The sequence below is a fragment of the Juglans microcarpa x Juglans regia genome, chromosome 4S (assembly GCF_004785595.1).
Source record: "Juglans microcarpa x Juglans regia isolate MS1-56 chromosome 4S, Jm3101_v1.0, whole genome shotgun sequence".
NCBI classification, from domain to species: Eukaryota; Viridiplantae; Streptophyta; class Magnoliopsida; order Fagales; family Juglandaceae; genus Juglans; species Juglans microcarpa x Juglans regia.
In genome coordinates this window covers 21,199,087-21,216,261 of record NC_054601.1, presented here as the reverse complement: position 1 = coordinate 21,216,261, position 17,175 = coordinate 21,199,087, and the positions used below count along the sequence as shown (strand labels likewise).

The 17,175-nt window shown below is 34.0% G+C and overlaps 2 protein-coding genes and 2 long non-coding RNA genes across 4 annotated transcripts in view; 2 read left to right on the top strand and 2 right to left on the bottom strand.

Annotated features, from left to right (window-relative positions):
- Positions 1–1,500: 1,500 nt before the first annotated feature.
- Positions 1,501–15,449, top strand: LOC121262306. Its single transcript, XR_005940079.1, has 2 exons — positions 1,501–1,541; positions 15,340–15,449. It is a non-coding gene; the product is annotated as an uncharacterized LOC121262306 (long non-coding RNA).
- The window catches only part of LOC121262308, a 24,474-nt gene continuing 12,455 nt past the window's right edge, over positions 5,157–17,175 (bottom strand). Inside the window, exon 3 of the long non-coding RNA XR_005940081.1 lies at positions 5,157–5,198. This is a non-coding gene — a long non-coding RNA (uncharacterized LOC121262308). The remainder of the gene's footprint in view (positions 5,199–17,175) is intronic.
- On the top strand, positions 7,105–13,578 carry LOC121262303 (beta-galactosidase 3-like). Its single transcript, XM_041164709.1, has 19 exons — positions 7,105–7,556; positions 7,654–7,749; positions 7,870–7,982; positions 8,155–8,221; positions 8,366–8,458; positions 8,669–8,812; positions 8,981–9,069; positions 9,153–9,258; positions 9,352–9,439; positions 9,750–9,868; positions 9,960–10,124; positions 10,278–10,456; positions 10,887–10,996; positions 11,079–11,188; positions 11,759–11,869; positions 11,953–12,066; positions 12,147–12,349; positions 12,470–12,806; positions 12,904–13,578. The coding sequence occupies exons 1-19, from the start codon at positions 7,380–7,382 to the stop codon at positions 13,039–13,041; spliced, it is 2,559 nt and encodes an 852-aa protein (XP_041020643.1). The 5' UTR covers positions 7,105–7,379; the 3' UTR covers positions 13,042–13,578.
- The window catches only part of LOC121262305 (thioredoxin H-type-like), a 2,110-nt gene continuing 273 nt past the window's right edge, over positions 15,339–17,175 (bottom strand). Inside the window, exons 2-3 of the mRNA XM_041164715.1 lie at positions 15,606–15,728; positions 15,339–15,491 (exon numbers count right to left, since the gene is read on the bottom strand). Of these exons, the coding sequence (XP_041020649.1) occupies positions 15,345–15,491; positions 15,606–15,728 (270 nt within the window). The 3' untranslated portion in view covers positions 15,339–15,344. The remainder of the gene's footprint in view (positions 15,492–15,605; positions 15,729–17,175) is intronic.

The following is a 17,175-nucleotide window of genomic DNA, read 5'->3' as shown; positions in this document are numbered from 1 at the left end:
TAATTATAATTGTGACTAAGTAAGTATCGTATAATTATTTTTAAAAAATAAATAAATATGAAATTTATATAAAAAAATTTATTTATTTTAATAGTTGATATCACTCTTTTTTAAAATGATTGCATATCACTTATACACTCCACAACTGTATGTAGTATTATTCTAAAAAAAATAGTAATAAACTATAATTGATAAATAATTTTAAATATAAAAGTTCAAATAAAATCTAAAATAATATTATTTTATTTATTCAAGTTGTTATTTAGTAGCAACTTTATTATTTTCATTTAATAAAAAATGAATTTTTACTTTTATAAAAAAATCTTAAAGTAGCACGTCAAATTGTAAAACCTGACATATCACATTAAAATATGTTAATTTTAAATTTACTTTTATGAGATTCTTTTACAAATTTAGCACTTCTGAATTAATTATACAATAAAGTGTTAAATTTATAAAAAAAAAAAATTATTACAAAAAACTTTATAAATTGATATTACTTAATATGATACTTCAAATCAATTTTATAAAATAAAAATCTTTACAATATAACAAAACACATCAAATTGTGGACTTGAATAATCACTACAAGAAAAATAGATTTTTGTGACCAGTTAATTCCAGCGAAATGACTATTTGTAACTAAAATTAGTTGTAAATAATCTTTTGGTTGCAATAAATTAATCATAAAAATCTATTTTTCTTGTAGTAAATATATGAAAATAACTTAAGATACGTATTAAAAATCATATGCATAACTATTTGAAATATTTTAAGGATGTACAAAATGTTTAGTTATGTCTGATCTTTACTTTTTCTCATATGTTTCTCCACAATACCCGATCCACTCCGGGTGCTGTCGATTGCCTGCCCCTTGTTCTTGCAAAATACTCGACCGAATCCTCTCAATCAGCCCGACCAAACCATAAAGACAGCGAAATAATAAATACTAGAGTCCACCAATCTTATCTTATTTATTAACTTATAGAAGATGGTGCTACACTTCTTCTTTAATGAATTGATGGGGGCATTTATGTTCTTCAATGGAGCCAATTTATATCTCCTCTAATCATTCTAGAGAAGTACGTGTGTAGAGCATACTATCACATTATTTAAATAATAATATTTGATTTGTTCAGATTTCAAAATTTATCTTTTAAATTTAATTATGTCATATAAGCATTTTATTAAATGGGATCTACACATTGACCTGATAATAAAACTTTTCATTATTTTAAAATTGAATTATGCATTAAAATAAATAAAAAACAAAATTTAATAGTACTTATTCGGAAGTTTCATAAAACCCTAATCCCACGCCTCTAATTTAGAGGAATATGAAAAAAGATACCAAATCATGGGGATACACTAAATGTTATGACATTATGTTCTGTTGTCTGCAAATAGTGAAACCTATGCGTGTGTATGAGTTTTCCTACTTATCATCTCTACACACCATACACCATATATTTGATAGGAGAAAAAATAAAATAAGTGTAATATGTGGTATGTATGTGGATGATAAATAGAGTTTTTTATATGTATATATATATGATGACGATGATGATGATGATGAATGTGGTAGAGTTATTCTACTGAGCAGGCCTACACCACACATCTGTTGAGAAAAAAATAAAAAAATAAAAAATAAAAACAAGTGTGCATGTGAGTAGTGTTGGTTTGTTAAGTAGAATTTTTCGAATGTGGCATTATTGTGTGGATGAGGAGTAGACAAAAATGACATAACACAAGGGGGTCACTTTCAGATTGCAATGAGAAAATGCGGTGGAATTTTCCAATAAATAAAGATACAGCACACACAAGGTGTCATTTGATTTCACACACATAAGGTGCCATGATACAACACACGAGGTTCCGGAATTGTAAGACAGTTCATGAATGTCTATTATATGCTGTGCAAAACCTCTAGAAAAGAGTACTTCTGCACCCACTTGCACCCATTTCAACATCTCCACCTTCCAAAAAAATTGATGTCTGTCATCTATTTGTTCTTCCTCCTCGAGGAAGAAAACATGAGGTGACAGAACAACATGCATCACTTAGGGATTAAAAAAAAGAATATAACAGACAGTATAAAAACTAAAGGCGTTAAGGTAATGGTTTAAGTTAAAAGAAGCTATTATTTTAAGAAAAATTATCCAGTAACAAAGTGATTATATAAAAAAAATCATACAAACTGACATGATTTGATATGATTCATCAGATTATAAAGTTATTTTTATTATAAAATAAATCTAACGAATCAGAAAAAGTCACATCAGTTTGTAAGATTATTTTTGTATAATTCTTTTATAGATGTAGCAGTATTCTTATTTTAATCCTTTGTAACACTTCACTATACATTATATTATTATTTTTTTATGAAGAGTAATCTTAAAAATGGTATAAATACAATATATGATCTATACGAAAAAAATTTATTTTTAACAATATATCTTAATATTTTTTTAAAATAAACACACGACACTCGTACAATTTATAACTATATCTAATATTATTATAATTCTTGATCCAGTAATTATCTTTAATTAATTAGTGGGTGAGATTTATGATGACTGCGTGACCTAATTGTACACCTATAGAAACCGAAATCTGCGCAAAGAAAATAGTGGTCGGATTAGGCGGAGTGGAGTGGGACCACTGTCGTAGGGTTCCCCGTTCCTTAATTTCCGTCATTCTCGCCGCTGGACCCTATACAAAAGAGAAGACAAGGTAAAAGGAACGTTGCTTGAGTTTGGCTCTTTAGCCCACATAACATGCCCATGGGGGGGCATACATAGATATATATATATATATCTCTATTTTATTATAATAAATAGCTATCTAATTGTAAATAATAAATTTTATTATTTGTTTGTTAACTTTTCTTATTTTTTCGTTAAGTCCTGTTTTATCAAAAAGTTCTTAAAAGTTTTGACCATTTGACGTGTAGTTTCCCTGTAAAATTTAATGAAGTATCTTGTTTTACCAAAAGGTTCTTAAGACCTTTGACTATTTGACATGTAACTCCCTTATAGAATTTAATGAAGAATCATGTCTTACTAAAAGGTCCTTAATAGCCTCACGATTAGATACTTTGCTGAAGTTTAAATTTTTTTTTAATCTTAATTTTTTAATCTTTTTTTAACTTTGTATTTTCTTTTTTCAGACAAATAAGTTACTATTTTTTTATTTTTTTTATTTAAATCATTATGTCATGTGCATCCTGAGACTAACGCACCAAGAGCCATTTTCGTGTGTGTGTATATATATATATGTATGTATGTATGTGACACCAATTAAAGATGATGACTATCTTTGTTATTGGCCCCAGTTGACTCTATTCAGTAGAGCATATTAATTAGGATTAATGCATGATTATTTTAATAAGGCAGCTAGGGGAGATGCTGGTCTTCCAACTTCCCCCATGAGATGAGAACAAATATTCCAACAACCATTTTCTTTTTCCTTTTCAATTAGGTATTCTCGTAATGCGCGGTTACTTAATTTGTGGCCATGGCCTACCAAAAAAATTTGACTACATCCTCACATTCTTTTTAAGAATAAAATATTTAAATAGAAGAGAGATAGACACATAAAATAAATCTTATAATATTTATTAATCATTTAAATGTTTCGAGAACTTAAAAGTTCTATTTTTACCGTTAAAATTATTGTAGTAATTGAGAGCTTGATGCATGTTACTTTGGTGGAAAATATTCTAATAAACCAGATTCCTATAAATAAAGTTGGGATCTTTAAAGTAATATGGGTTGGTCTTTAGTAGCTGCTTGCTTTATACTTTTGGTCCAGTTGCTTTAAACCACAACGATGGTACAAATAATTAGTTAAAGTGTTCATTTCTAATATGATAATTAGCAATTTTGACCGAAAATTTAAACTCTTTTGTTAAAGATGCCCAATTCGTATAAATTCGACTCAGCTCTATAAGCTCTTATTTAAATGGTTAGACAGATCATATGTATACATATACATCAATGTACACACACAAAAGATTGATTTATACAAGAAAAATTATTCTCATCAGCTATTATTCACAACTCTATATCTTATGAAAAAATTATAAGTGTGGAGTGTGAGAATGAATAGTAGTTAATGCATAACATTTATCTTTATATAAATTTGAGATTGATTTTTCTATATTCATAGACAAGAACATAAGATGTAATGTATATAATTAACTTGAATGATATAATTTTAAAAATAACCAAACAACAAGTAGTTAGAATGGGTTAATGGAAATATATAAAACTTTAATTATGATATTTAGTTTATATATATAAAAATTTTATTTATATGTCGGTGTGAATAACATACTTAGCAAAGTGTTTATGTGACATAATTTAATTTAGATGAGAGATTTTAAAATTTGAATCTTACAAATTAATTATTACTATTAAGTAATTGGGATGGTATGCAATATACATAGGCTTGATAATAGAATAATTTTTATATAAAATATAAATAACCCAATCAAACAAATTCAGAAAAATTCAAATAATCGAGTTTAGCTGAATAGGAATAAATAAACAAAGTTTAAACTCTCAATTATACTTATCTTAACCTGATTATATTACAGCCTTGAAATGCTATTTTGTTTTTATAAATTCAAATGGTGGGTTTCATCAATTTAATGTCGTTTTTTCTATTTTGTTTCTCATGTGTAAACAAACCTAGATTTCTTTTTAAACGACTTTAGAATTCTTCAACTTTAAAATGGAAGACAGAATGAAGTCAAAGGTTGGGACTGACTACTGTAATGCTATGAGAAATTGCCAGTTGTCCTTAAAAAATTATAATAAACAATGATAAATTTTCTCATCAAATTACTATCCTTTACATTAAACCATTTAATTACAAACTAATTATATAAAAATAAATTTATAAACTATCGTGACTTGACGTGGTGTTTCATGAAGTCACGTCAATTTGTAGATTTATTTTTATTTAATATTTTTGTGTCTATAACAATACTCTTAATATTATATTTATCTTTATGTTGGACATCCAATTCGGTTAAAAAATTAGAGAAAATATCATTGGCTAAAAACAGAAGAAGCATGAGACTATTAATATTTATTGATTTGTATTTACTATATATGAGTGATAATTGTGATATCCCATATGATATGGATAAAAGTATGTGGTGATCCCATATTACTTGGAAATGAGAAGTTCTTACTTTTTATAAGATTTCAATGTAGTTCTAATTGTATCATTAACTAGTCCTTTAGGAATATATGTCATGTGGTTTGAACCTTTCATTAGAGCGTTACAAATAGTATCAGAGACTATCCTAACTATAAATGTGGGATTTGAGCCATGTCACTTACAATAGACAGGCCTGACCAGGACATCGAGAATTTAAGAAGGGTAGATTGTGATACCCTATATACTATGGATAATAGTAAGTGGTGTATGTGATTCCACGTTGTTTGGAAAGGTGAAGTGCTTACTCTTTATAAGGTTTTAATGAGATTTCAATTGTATCATTGACTATTCATTTTAGAATATAAGTCATGTAATTTAGACCTTCTGTTCCGACATTACAATAATTTGGCTCCTTGTGGCCTTCGACGCATGCAGTTACCCGTGATATACTGAGATGTACAAATTTAAGAGGGTTGAGACATAAAAGGTGATGATATTGGTAGGGTATGTGTGATGTAGAAATAATAATAAGAAGAAGAAGAAGAAGAAGGTGGCATGGGAGGGCTGCAAGTGAAGGGAGTTTCGGGTTCACATGGAAATAATGGTACGGATGGGGTCCATGTCAAAGTACAAAGCCCCGAGACAAAAGGGCAGCAAACGAGGCATATCCCCATATGCCAATGTTTAATTCTTTAAGCTTTCATTACCCTCTAATGTCCCTCCTCATAATGACTTGGACAAGTCAAACCCCACACTTCAAAATTCCTATCAAATGCACATAAAATAAAAATAATAATGTGTAATTAACTAATTATGGTATTTCTATAACTAGCATAATGCAAAAAGCAATTTTATGGTAAAATAAGGAAGTTTTAAAACATTTTTCAAGCAATTCTATTAAAAAAATATAAAAATATTTTAGAATTTTTATCCAAATTCTAAATCTAGAGCGTAAGAGAAAACTAGATTATTATTATTTTTTTTTTTATAAATGAGGTGAAGGGTTTCGAACCTAGATTTTTTATTTAGAGAACTGAATCATATGTCGTCAAGCTATTAAGGTCTTGCTACTATTATTACTATAATTATTGCTAATATTGTTAAGTAAATCCTACAATATTATTGCTACTATTTCGAGTATCTTGGACATTATCATAAATAAGATAAATATTATATGATTCACTCTAGTCTCTATGTATTTACTTGTCTCATATTTTAAATTAATTCGGACAGCAACTCTAAGAGATATTAATCCTTTTCTTTATCAATAACTCACTGAAAGTTGTTGGTTCATGATTGTCCTCTTGTAAACTCTTCTTTGCTTTATTGAGCTCTTAAAAGAATCTCCAAAAAACTAATCAAGAAATTCAAAAAATAAAAGGGAAAAAAAAAGAAAGCAACAAATCCAACAACTAAATATGTATGAGTTTTTTTATACATCAATCACTATTCAATACCCTACACTCTTCTTAGAGACTAGATTTTAAGATTTAAATGATTGATAAATAGACACCTCAAGAAAGTTTCATAATATTTTATAATTATTCATGGAATTCCCTCCACTTATTTTATGTATAATGTATAATATATATTTTATGTCTGTTTTTTAATTTTAAATCATAAAATTTAAGATGAGATATTTAAAAAAAAAATTTAATTATAAGTGATTATGCATATTAATACATACATATATTTAATATGATCAATCAGAAAGTAAATTTTATTAAAAATAATATTAATTTAAATTTAAAATTTTAAAAAATAATATTAATATACAAATTGATACGTAAAACATATCAAAACTCATTTAAAAATGGATGCATCTGATATTAGTCAACAACCGTATAAAGGTCCCTAAATTTGCTGCTAGTAGTTACGCTTCGCTTCATCCTTAGCTTGTAGCCACGCACTGCTAGTAGTGCTATGGTAGTCGCCACGACGCCACTTGTGAATGCGCGTGAAAGAAAAAGGCAAGCTGTCGTGCTTCTAATATATTACTTATAAATTGCCCTGCTCGGAGTCCCAGAGACCTCTGAGCATTGAGTCCAAATCATAGAATGGACCCAGTTGGTTTTGCTGCGTCACTACACTGTTAACTACACGAAAGCCCCGTAAACCCTTTCTCTTTCTCTGCATTCCACGTATCATAACCCGCGCAATTGATTTTCCCTCCGCCCCAAAGAACCCAGCTTTGTGTGCAGACAGCAATGGAAATTAACTCGATTTCCAAGTTGGTCTTCTTCTTTGGTTTGGTCTGGTTTCTGGGTTTGGGTTTCCAGACGGTCCAGTGTAGCGTGACCTACGATAGGAAGGCCATGGTCATCAATGGGCAAAGGAGAATTCTCTTCTCTGGCTCTATACATTATCCCAGAAGTACTCCCGAGGTACACTAATCGTTTCCATTTTCTCTGTCTCTGTGTGTTTTGGGTGAAATATGTTTGGGGTTGTTTTTGACTTTCTTGGTGAATGAGCTGCATGTAGATGTGGGAGGACCTGATACAGAAGGCAAAAGATGGAGGTCTGGATGTCATTGAAACCTATGTTTTCTGGAATGTTCATGAGCCTTCTCCTGGCAATGTACTTTACTTTCTCTCCTTACTTGTTTCCTGAACTGCTCGTACTCTGTTATTCTCTGTTTTTTCTTTAGCATTTTATCTGAAAGTGTGCTTTGTTTTCTGTTTCCTATGTGGGTTTCAGTATAATTTCGAAGGGAGATATGATTTGGTGAGATTCATGAAGACCATACAAAAAGCAGGGCTCTATGCCCATCTCCGCATTGGACCTTATGTTTGTGCGGAGTGGAATTTTGGGTATGCACCGATTTTCTTTTTCTAGATCTAAAACCAGTTTTACCAGTGGGGCGTTTCTTACTTTTTCTACTCCGGTTTTGCTTTTTGTATTTACAGTTCGTACGTTTGTTTGCCTGAGGGTTTAACCTGATTATTGCACATTTTTCTGCTCTTAATTTTGTGTTGTGTTAAGAGGATTTCCCGTTTGGCTCAAGTATATCCCGGGCATCAGTTTCAGAACAGACAATGAACCTTTTAAGGTCTCATTTCCTAAACCTTTGTTCCCAGCTTTATATTGTATAAATAGTAAAAAGAAAAATCAATGAAGCATGTAGAAATTCCATGATTCTCCATTACTTAGTGTAATATTAGCATATTAAGCACACACTTACGGGGTCTTTCAGAGGGCAATGCAAGGGTTCACTGAGAAGATTGTGGGACTGATGAAGACGGAAAACCTGTTTGAGTCCCAGGGTGGCCCCATCATACTCTCTCAGGTAAAAGTTTTAGGTCTTTGGATTTTCCATCTGTCCCTTTTTCCTCCATTTGCGGCTGCAAAATTTATGCGACAATGTCTTGGCTTTGTGTCAAAACGCTAAATATATGTGAACAATATGGAAGTTTTTAGATTATCTCTTATGGAAGTGAATTTAAATAATCAATATATAGAGTTACTATAATGAATTCTGCAAATTATGCTTGTGTAGATTGAGAATGAGTATGGGGCACAGAGCAAGTTACTCGGGGCTGCTGGTCACAATTACATGACTTGGGCAGCAAATATGGCTCTTGAATTGGGAACTGGGGTCCCCTGGGTGATGTGCAAGGAAGAAGATGCCCCAGATCCAGTGGTAATCACTCTCAACCTTTTTTTTTTCCAACCTATCTAATTTACTTCACTGTTGTTTGCCCTTCAATTAGCAATCCTAAGTATGATTTGGATTCTTTGGCATTTAAATTAATTAACAGAAGCCATTGTTGGTTGTCTGAAAACACCTTTTTCTCTCCATTGATGACAGATAAACACATGCAATGGTTTTTACTGTGATGCATTCTCTCCCAACAAACCGTACAAGCCCACAATGTGGACAGAGGCTTGGAGTGGCTGGTATTTTATAAATAAGTTCATTTTGTGTTCTAACCAGAGATTTGCAAGTTTAACCCTTTCACTCATTTGTTATTGGTCTTAAGGTTTTCGGAATTTGGTGGTCCACTCCACCAGCGACCAGTCCAGGATTTGGCTTTTGCAGTTGCTCGATTCATACAGAAAGGAGGATCTTTGGTTAACTACTACATGGTTGGCTTTATTTGGCATTTACTTTGAGGACACAGGCAATTTATAATGTTGAACCAGTAGAGTAAAACCGAGTTCTGTGTTCTTTTGAAACAGTACCATGGAGGAACCAATTTTGGACGTACAGCTGGGGGTCCTTTCATCACTACAAGCTATGACTATGATGCTCCAATAGATGAATACGGTGAGCATGAAAAAAAATTATTTTCCATTTTTTTTCCCAAGTAGTTCATATTGTTGAATAATTCTTCTTGAAGAACTGTTGAAACCAAAACAAAAGAGTACTAGGGAGCCATTCTTGTGGATGCATTTTCACACTTTTAGGCCTTTACCACCCATCACCCAAACTTAGATGAATTGAACTGAAAAAAAGAACTCTATTTCTGAGTTGCTTCTCCACACATACACCCACACACAGACACATTTACACTCCTTGTATATCACCCCAGGCACATCGACTTCAATATAAATGATTTCCTGCAAAAACATGGTAGGTTTGATTAGGCAACCAAAGTATGGCCATCTGAAGGAGCTTCATAGGGCAATTAAGATGTCTGAGCAAGCTTTGGTTTCAGCCGATCCTATTGTGACATCGTTGGGGAGCTTTCAACAGGTTTTGACTTCTATTCTCAATCTCTCCCACATCTGGCAATGCATTGTTTAGCCAACTTCACCGATGCCATTCGAATTTTGTTATTTTCCAGGCTCATGTATACTCATCAGAATCAGGAGATTGTGCAGCTTTTCTTTCAAATTATGACACAAAGTCAACCGCAAGAGTGATGTTCAATAACATGCACTATAATTTGCCCCCCTGGTCCATCAGCATCCTTCCTGATTGCAGAAATGTAGTCTTCAATACAGCAAAGGTATGATATTTTATCTAATGAATTTGATATAGTCTTTGGAGTGTAATTGATTGGTGAGAATTTTTCTCGAATCATCTTGTTTCATTCTACAATTTATAAAATTACTACTAGAACTTTCTGAGTTATTGACTGGTTCTCATTGTTCCCCATTAGGTTGGAGTTCAAACATCACAAATGGAAATGTTGCCAACAAATGCTGAGATGTTCTCATGGGAAAGCTATGATGAAGATATTTATTCTCTGGATGATAGCTCAACAATCACTGCCCCTGGTCTCTTGGAGCAGATAAATGTCACAAGGGATACTAGTGATTATCTCTGGTACATAACTAGGTGAGGATGCATCCATCGTGTGATTTTGTCTACCTGTTCTTTGGGAACTTTATTTATTTATTTATTTTTTTCACGTGGAAGAAATTGTGTTTGCAACACGACTGTTTACTTTGATATTTCGTTTCTTTCAACACCCACCGGCTCAGCAGAACTCCTCGATGCTGTATATTGTCACTATTATTCTTATTTTCTCACTAGAGAACCCACCATTGGTGGAGTTTGATACTAGTGAAGATGAAAAGCTAGGAGAAAAATGTTTTTGCGCAACGTACTAGTTCCCATGATATAACCTCATGACTTAATATCACATTTATTGTTGGGGTGCTCTAGACATGTGCCCAATTTTTTCATTGACACAATTCAAAGTGTGGTCTAGAAGGATCTTACAATGATTTCCTATTACAAAATCTTCCTTTTCAATTGCCTGCAGTGTTGAAATTGGCCAATCTGAATCCTTCCTTCATGGAGGTGAACTCCCCACTCTAATTGTTCAATCAACTGGCCATGCTGTCCATGTCTTTGTTAACGGACAGCTTTCAGGTACAGATTTAATTTAGTTTCCCATGGATTGCTTTTTTAACTGATTGGCAAGGAGACCTTAACATCTATTATATTATATCAGGCTCTGCGTTTGGGACAAGGGACATTAGGAGATTCACTTATACTGGCAAGGTTAATCTACGTGCTGGAACAAACAGAATTGCACTGCTGAGTGTTGCCGTTGGTTTGCCGGTTAGTTCCCTTTCCCCACCTGTATTGTTTCCTACCCCGGTAATATTGTAACCTACTAGACAAGGAACAAATCGATATGGTGCAATCATCAAAACATCAGAAGATGGTGTCTCCTACTTCCATCCTAATGGGCTATAGTTAACTATACCTAAGATAACTTGCCATCAGACTTCTCTATTCTGGGGAAACTTATCGAATTAATCAAGGCAGGATAAGAAAAGGATCCGGAACCCTGCGTAGACTAATCATCTTGAAATAAAAATTAAGCTTTGGGTGCTTTATTGATGAAATCATATCCTCAAGTAGAACGTAATATTTAGGTGGTTTTTTGATCAAATCAGGCAAATCACAACTGGTAGATTTAGTGCTTTTTAGTTTTGATGGCTACACACAAAGCCTAGTCTAAACAATATTGCACAGGCATTTTGACTTTTGGTAGCAACTTTTTTTTTTTGGAAAAAAACTCCCAAAAAAAAAAAAAAAAGATGACATTACTTCAGAATTTTGACTTTTGGTTACATGGATAATCATTTTCTTATATGGACTTAACTTTTCTTTTTCCTACTGAAGAACGTGGGTGGCCACTTTGAGTCATATAACACGGGAATCCTTGGTCCAGTGGCACTGCATGGACTTGACCAGGGCAAGTGGGACTTATCCTGGCAGAAATGGACCTACCAGGTAGCCATGTCTTGCCTCCCCAATTTTTAGTAATTTAGTTTTGATGCATATAATTTTTCCTCACAGTGGCCTCCCCTAAACAGGTAGGACTAAAAGGAGAAGCCATGGACCTAGTTTCTCCAAATGCCATTTCCTCTGTTGAATGGATGCGGGGATCATTAGCTGCACAGAAACAACAGCCATTGACTTGGCATAAGGTATGAAACAAATCAAATGCTATGTCATAGTGGAAAAATGTATTGGTATTGAAAATTTAAATTCTCTCTTTACTTGGCAGACATATTTCAATGCACCAGAAGGAGATGAACCACTGGCCTTGGACATGGAGGGTATGGGCAAAGGTCAAATATGGATTAATGGGCAGAGCATTGGGAGATATTGGACTGCATATGCTAGCGGTAATTGCAATGGTTGCAGTTATGCTGGAACATTTAGACCTCCAAAGTGTCAGCTGGGTTGTGGCAAGCCCACTCAACGATGGTAACGACTGAAATGGAAATCTATAATAAATGTTCTAGTGCTGGAGAACGAAAGAGCATTGAATATCTTACTGGGCCAAAGAATTTCTTCATTAACCCCCAACAATATTTCCCCTTTCAGGTACCACTTGCCTCGGTCTTGGTTGAAGCCAACACAAAATCTGTTGGTGATCTTTGAGGAACTTGGAGGAAATCCCTCAAGCATTTCTCTTGTGAAGAGATCAATGGCCAGTGTTTGTGCTGAGGTCACGGAGTACCATCCTACCTTTAAGAATTGGCACATTGAAAGCTATGGAAAATCAGAAGAGCTACACAGACCCAAGGTTCACCTGCGGTGTAGTCAGGGGCAGAGCATATCTTCCATTAAGTTTGCCAGCTTTGGAACTCCTCTAGGAACTTGTGGGAGTTACCAGCAAGGAGCATGCCATGCCCCAACCTCATATGCTATCTTAGAGAAGGTACCCAAACAGCGATGTCCTTTCCTTTTAAACAATCTCGTACAATGCATTCATTATTTTGATGATGCTTAATCCTTTATAATTTCACTTTTTACAGAAGTGCATAGGGAAGCAGAGATGCACGGTGACAATATCCAACAGTAACTTTGGGCAAGACCCATGTCCAAATGTGTTGAAGAGGTTATCAGTTGAAGCTGTTTGTGCTCCTATGACTACCACAAATTGGGGTGATTAAACAGGTGAAAAAGACGCTAGAACTACTCATAAATGTTCCATCTGACTTTAACTACATATATAGAGGCAAGAGAAGCAAGGAAAGAAGAATAAAAAGAAGAAGAATAGGAGAAAGGTTTCTAGTTTGTTAGGTGTGAGTGAGAATCTTCATGTCAGATGGATAGTAGCTCTGGCCAAGTGTTTGCTGCTGAAAGCAATTAGTTTTTAATTTAAGTAGGGCCAATGGACTTTGTGTAAAATAGTGATTGTTAGGTAGGCGAGTTTGTAAATACCCGGGGTCCTACAATTTGGAACCTGTGGTAAATTCAGAGCCCCAGTCCTCGACCTTTTAACCGGAAATGGGCACTGGGAAAAAGGTGGTTTGATGTTTATGCTAGTGTGATTTATAGTTGCCTGTATTGCTTGGGGAAAATCAAAACCCAATTAGGTTCATGTTGGGAGCGGATCCTAATATGGTCACTGTTTTCTGTGCAAGCAGTTTTCTTAATTTAAAGTCAATTCCATGACCATCCTACTTCATGGTGGTACCTTTTGGTGACTTTTTGCATTCACTTTGTCCAGTTCTATTGGTTATTTATCAACAACACCATCCGGTGACTATTAAGAATCCATTCTCTTATACGATTTGAACTCAATAATGAATTTGTTGCGGCTTGTGAATTCAACACGTCACATTTAGAGTTGATAGTATTTGTTACAAATTGCAAAATTGATAAGAACACAACACAAAAGGATCTGACTTGTTTAATTAAATGGATTGGGTTAAATTTTACTTGTGATGAACTCGACTTGACATGATTTGAACTCACATGACAACATAAATTACTATGAAAAATTCTTCTCATCAGTCACTATTCACTGTACACACCCCACGCATTTTGAAAAAATAAAGAAAAAGTTGTCAGATGTGGGATGTGTGGGTAAATAGTAGTTGATGCATTGCAAAATCCAATTACTATCTATTCGAGTTTCAACATATGTGAAAAAGGGTAAGTAGGAACGATAATATCTCGGATTGAGTATAGAAAGGTGGTGAATGAGATTTCACATTATTTGTGAGGAAAAAGCTCTTTACCCTACTATAATGAATCCAATGAACTCTAATGATAATATTAACTAGTCGTCTTAAAATACAGGGACAAGATGCAACTTGGACTGACTTGTACTCGCATGTCCAGGAATGACTGAAGAAACGAATTAAGAAGATAGAGTAGACCATTGGTGAAGTGTTGGACAATGGAGCCCATGGCGTTGGAGATAGATTTCAACCCGGTCTAAGGGTACAGGGTGAAAGTTGTTTGAGGGTCGAAGGTTATCGTTGACAGTAGGTGTGGCTCTAATTTAAACATGGAAAGAGTCTTTTTATGTTCCGCTTCAATGGTGGGCTGCTCGGACAGGCTAGAAAGACATGCATGCCCCCCTATCCCATGAGGATGTAGATTTAGGGCTCGTTTGGATGATAAAATCATCTGAGCTGAGTTTATTTTTGAACTGCCCTCAACATCCAAACAAACGTTTTATGCAGACTGAATGCACCAATTTTAAACTCATCTGAGAGCCCCACAATTGACAAACCTGGTTTCAAGGATTTGAAAGAGACATTTCACTATTCTCATTGTGCATTTTGTCTCATTTTTAAATAAAAAAAGTTATAATTAAAAAGGATATATGTATAAAACAAGTGGTCAGCAAGCATCTATTTCGGCTTATAACTTCTCATAGATATATCTAGACTCATCTTAACACCCAAACACATTTAAATTCATCTTAGGTAGATACCACAAAACTTACTCCAACATCTCAATTCACATTATTATTCATAAAAAACTCAATTCAATTCAACTCAACATCTAAACGCAACCTTAGACAAGGAGGACACACAAATTGACAACCCTATTAAAGAGGGGTTGGGGCCTTATAGGGCTCAGACGTGTATCCCAGGTGCTAAACTTCTCAGATTAATCTTGGACTGCTATCAGCTTTTTAGGGAGGAGGTGAGTGGAATAAGCCCACAACGAACCGAAAAAGACATGACAATTTGACAAAGAAACTTGATCCTAAAAATTAACAAATAGAAACTTCAAAGAAATAGAAACTTGATCCTAATAATTAAACCACGAAACCAGCTTTAAGTGCGTTTTTTTTTATTGCAAGTAATAAAAAGGCCCTCCTCAAGTGTGATATTCAGGACTACTAGTAGTAACAAGATAAAGTAACAGTAAAAGAGAGAAGAAAGAGACCCAGATTAAATAGCATAAGGTAAGGTCTAATAAACACTCTCTTCAGACAGATTGAAGAGGATTATTAGGAGGCTTGTGCTGTAGCCACGTGCTTTGCAATAGTCTGCTGCAGTTCTTCTTTCTTTGCTCCCACCACCTTGTCCACAATCTTCCCCTCTTTCAGAAACATGAAAGTTGGCATTGCCTCCACAGCCCAGTCTTGGGCTACAGACTGCAAAGAACAGAAAGTATTATTGTCTCTTTTAAGAGAGAGAACTTTTCTTACCAGTTCTACATTTTGAGAGTTTTTTTTAATTCATGGAGAGAAAATTTTCCTTCACATTACCTTCAGTTCATCCACATCCACTTTGAGAAATGTGACATCCGGCAATTTCTTGGCAAGCTCTGCCAGGAACGGTGCAATGAAGCGGCATGGTCCGCACCAGGACGCGGTGAAATCAACCACTATCTGCATCAAATCAGAGAGTTGAGTACATGCTAAGAAAGAAATAAGATGGCAAAAGATGTAACATCAATGGGGAATATGTGGTCCACGCCATTGCATCAAATAAGCATACAATGAATGCAACCCAAAAATCGAAAGGGAACCTTTCCACGTGATCCAAATGCACCAATTAACAATATAACATACAAACAACAGTAGCATCACTCTCTGAACGTGACTAAATTGACTCAAAGGAAGCGAGGTTTTTAACTTTTATTTTATTTTCCTAGAAACTTGAGAACACTACTAGTGCTACTACCACCACCACCAGACCTTCTCTTTCCCTCTTTTGTTAGGTACAGACTTCCCTTTAAAGAAACTGTAGCAGCCATGTCAATTAAGAGGCTAAAGAAATTTATAATGATCGCGTGATATATTATCAATAAGATTGAACAAATTATTTGTTACTGATTTAGTCGAAAACCGATCATGACAACTCGAAAAAAGAAACCCCCACTAAAAGATTTTTTTTTTTTTTTTTGATACGGGGGTGGGGGCTTCGAACCCAAGTTTTCCATTTGGAGAACCGGGTTACATGCCATCAGGCCATTAGGCTCTTGGCATCCCACTAAAAGAATTTTAATATCACTGAAAAAATGTCCCTTTAAGTCCATATCTAACGCAACTAATTCACAACCATTAAATTTCTGTTGTATCACAATTCTATGGCTCAAAACCATACCTTCATCGTTTGGTTGCTACTACAACGATCTAAACACTCAAACCCCAATATCATATTTTATGCCAAAATCCAAACTTTGTTTGTTTTACTGCAGATAGATCCACGGAGGAAAAAACTCTGCAAGCTCTCAGAAAATGTGGGAAAAATTTAACAAAAAAGCTCTTTAACAAAATTATTTATAATCGTCTTATCTTTCCTTCCACTCCGATTTTCCGAGAACCAAACAGAACCAGAGATTTGTGAACTTTTCCGAGCATCACAGAACATGTTGAGACAAATATAGAGATTTAACCTAAACGAATACTCGTAGATACAAAAAATTCAAACAAACAAATTAATCCAAAACGCAAACAAACAGGGCCTGAGGCGGAACGTATTCAGAATGACAACACCGATTCAAAGATGAAAAAATGAAGCCAAGGTCCAAAACTTTATCAGAAAAGTGTACCCATTAAACACTAATAAAAAAAAATTGTCAGCCATCAAAACATCAAGATGAATCTTATAGAAACCACAAACGCATTAACCATCAAAATATTTCAATGTACCCGCCAACTCAAAATCCATGTAACAGACGTAAAATCCAGTTGGATCTAAACAAATCGTATAAGAATGTATGTTTTTTTATAAGAAGAATTAAAAAAAAAAAAGATCCAATACTTGGAATCCATAATACATATAAACCCAATTACCCAAAACTCAAGACGAAAATCAAATCCATAAAATAAA

Bases quoted from the DNA above. Each gene is read 5' to 3' on its own strand.
- LOC121262303 (XM_041164709.1), top strand. From the start codon at position 7,380: ATGGAAATTAACTCGATTTCCAAGTTGGTCTTCTTCTTTGGTTTGGTC. The intron at 7,557-7,653 runs GTACACTAATCG...AGCTGCATGTAG, and splicing joins ATCCCAGAAGTACTCCCGAG to ATGTGGGAGGACCTGATACA. The intron at 9,440-9,749 runs GTGAGCATGAAA...AAAACATGGTAG, and splicing joins TGCTCCAATAGATGAATACG to GTTTGATTAGGCAACCAAAG.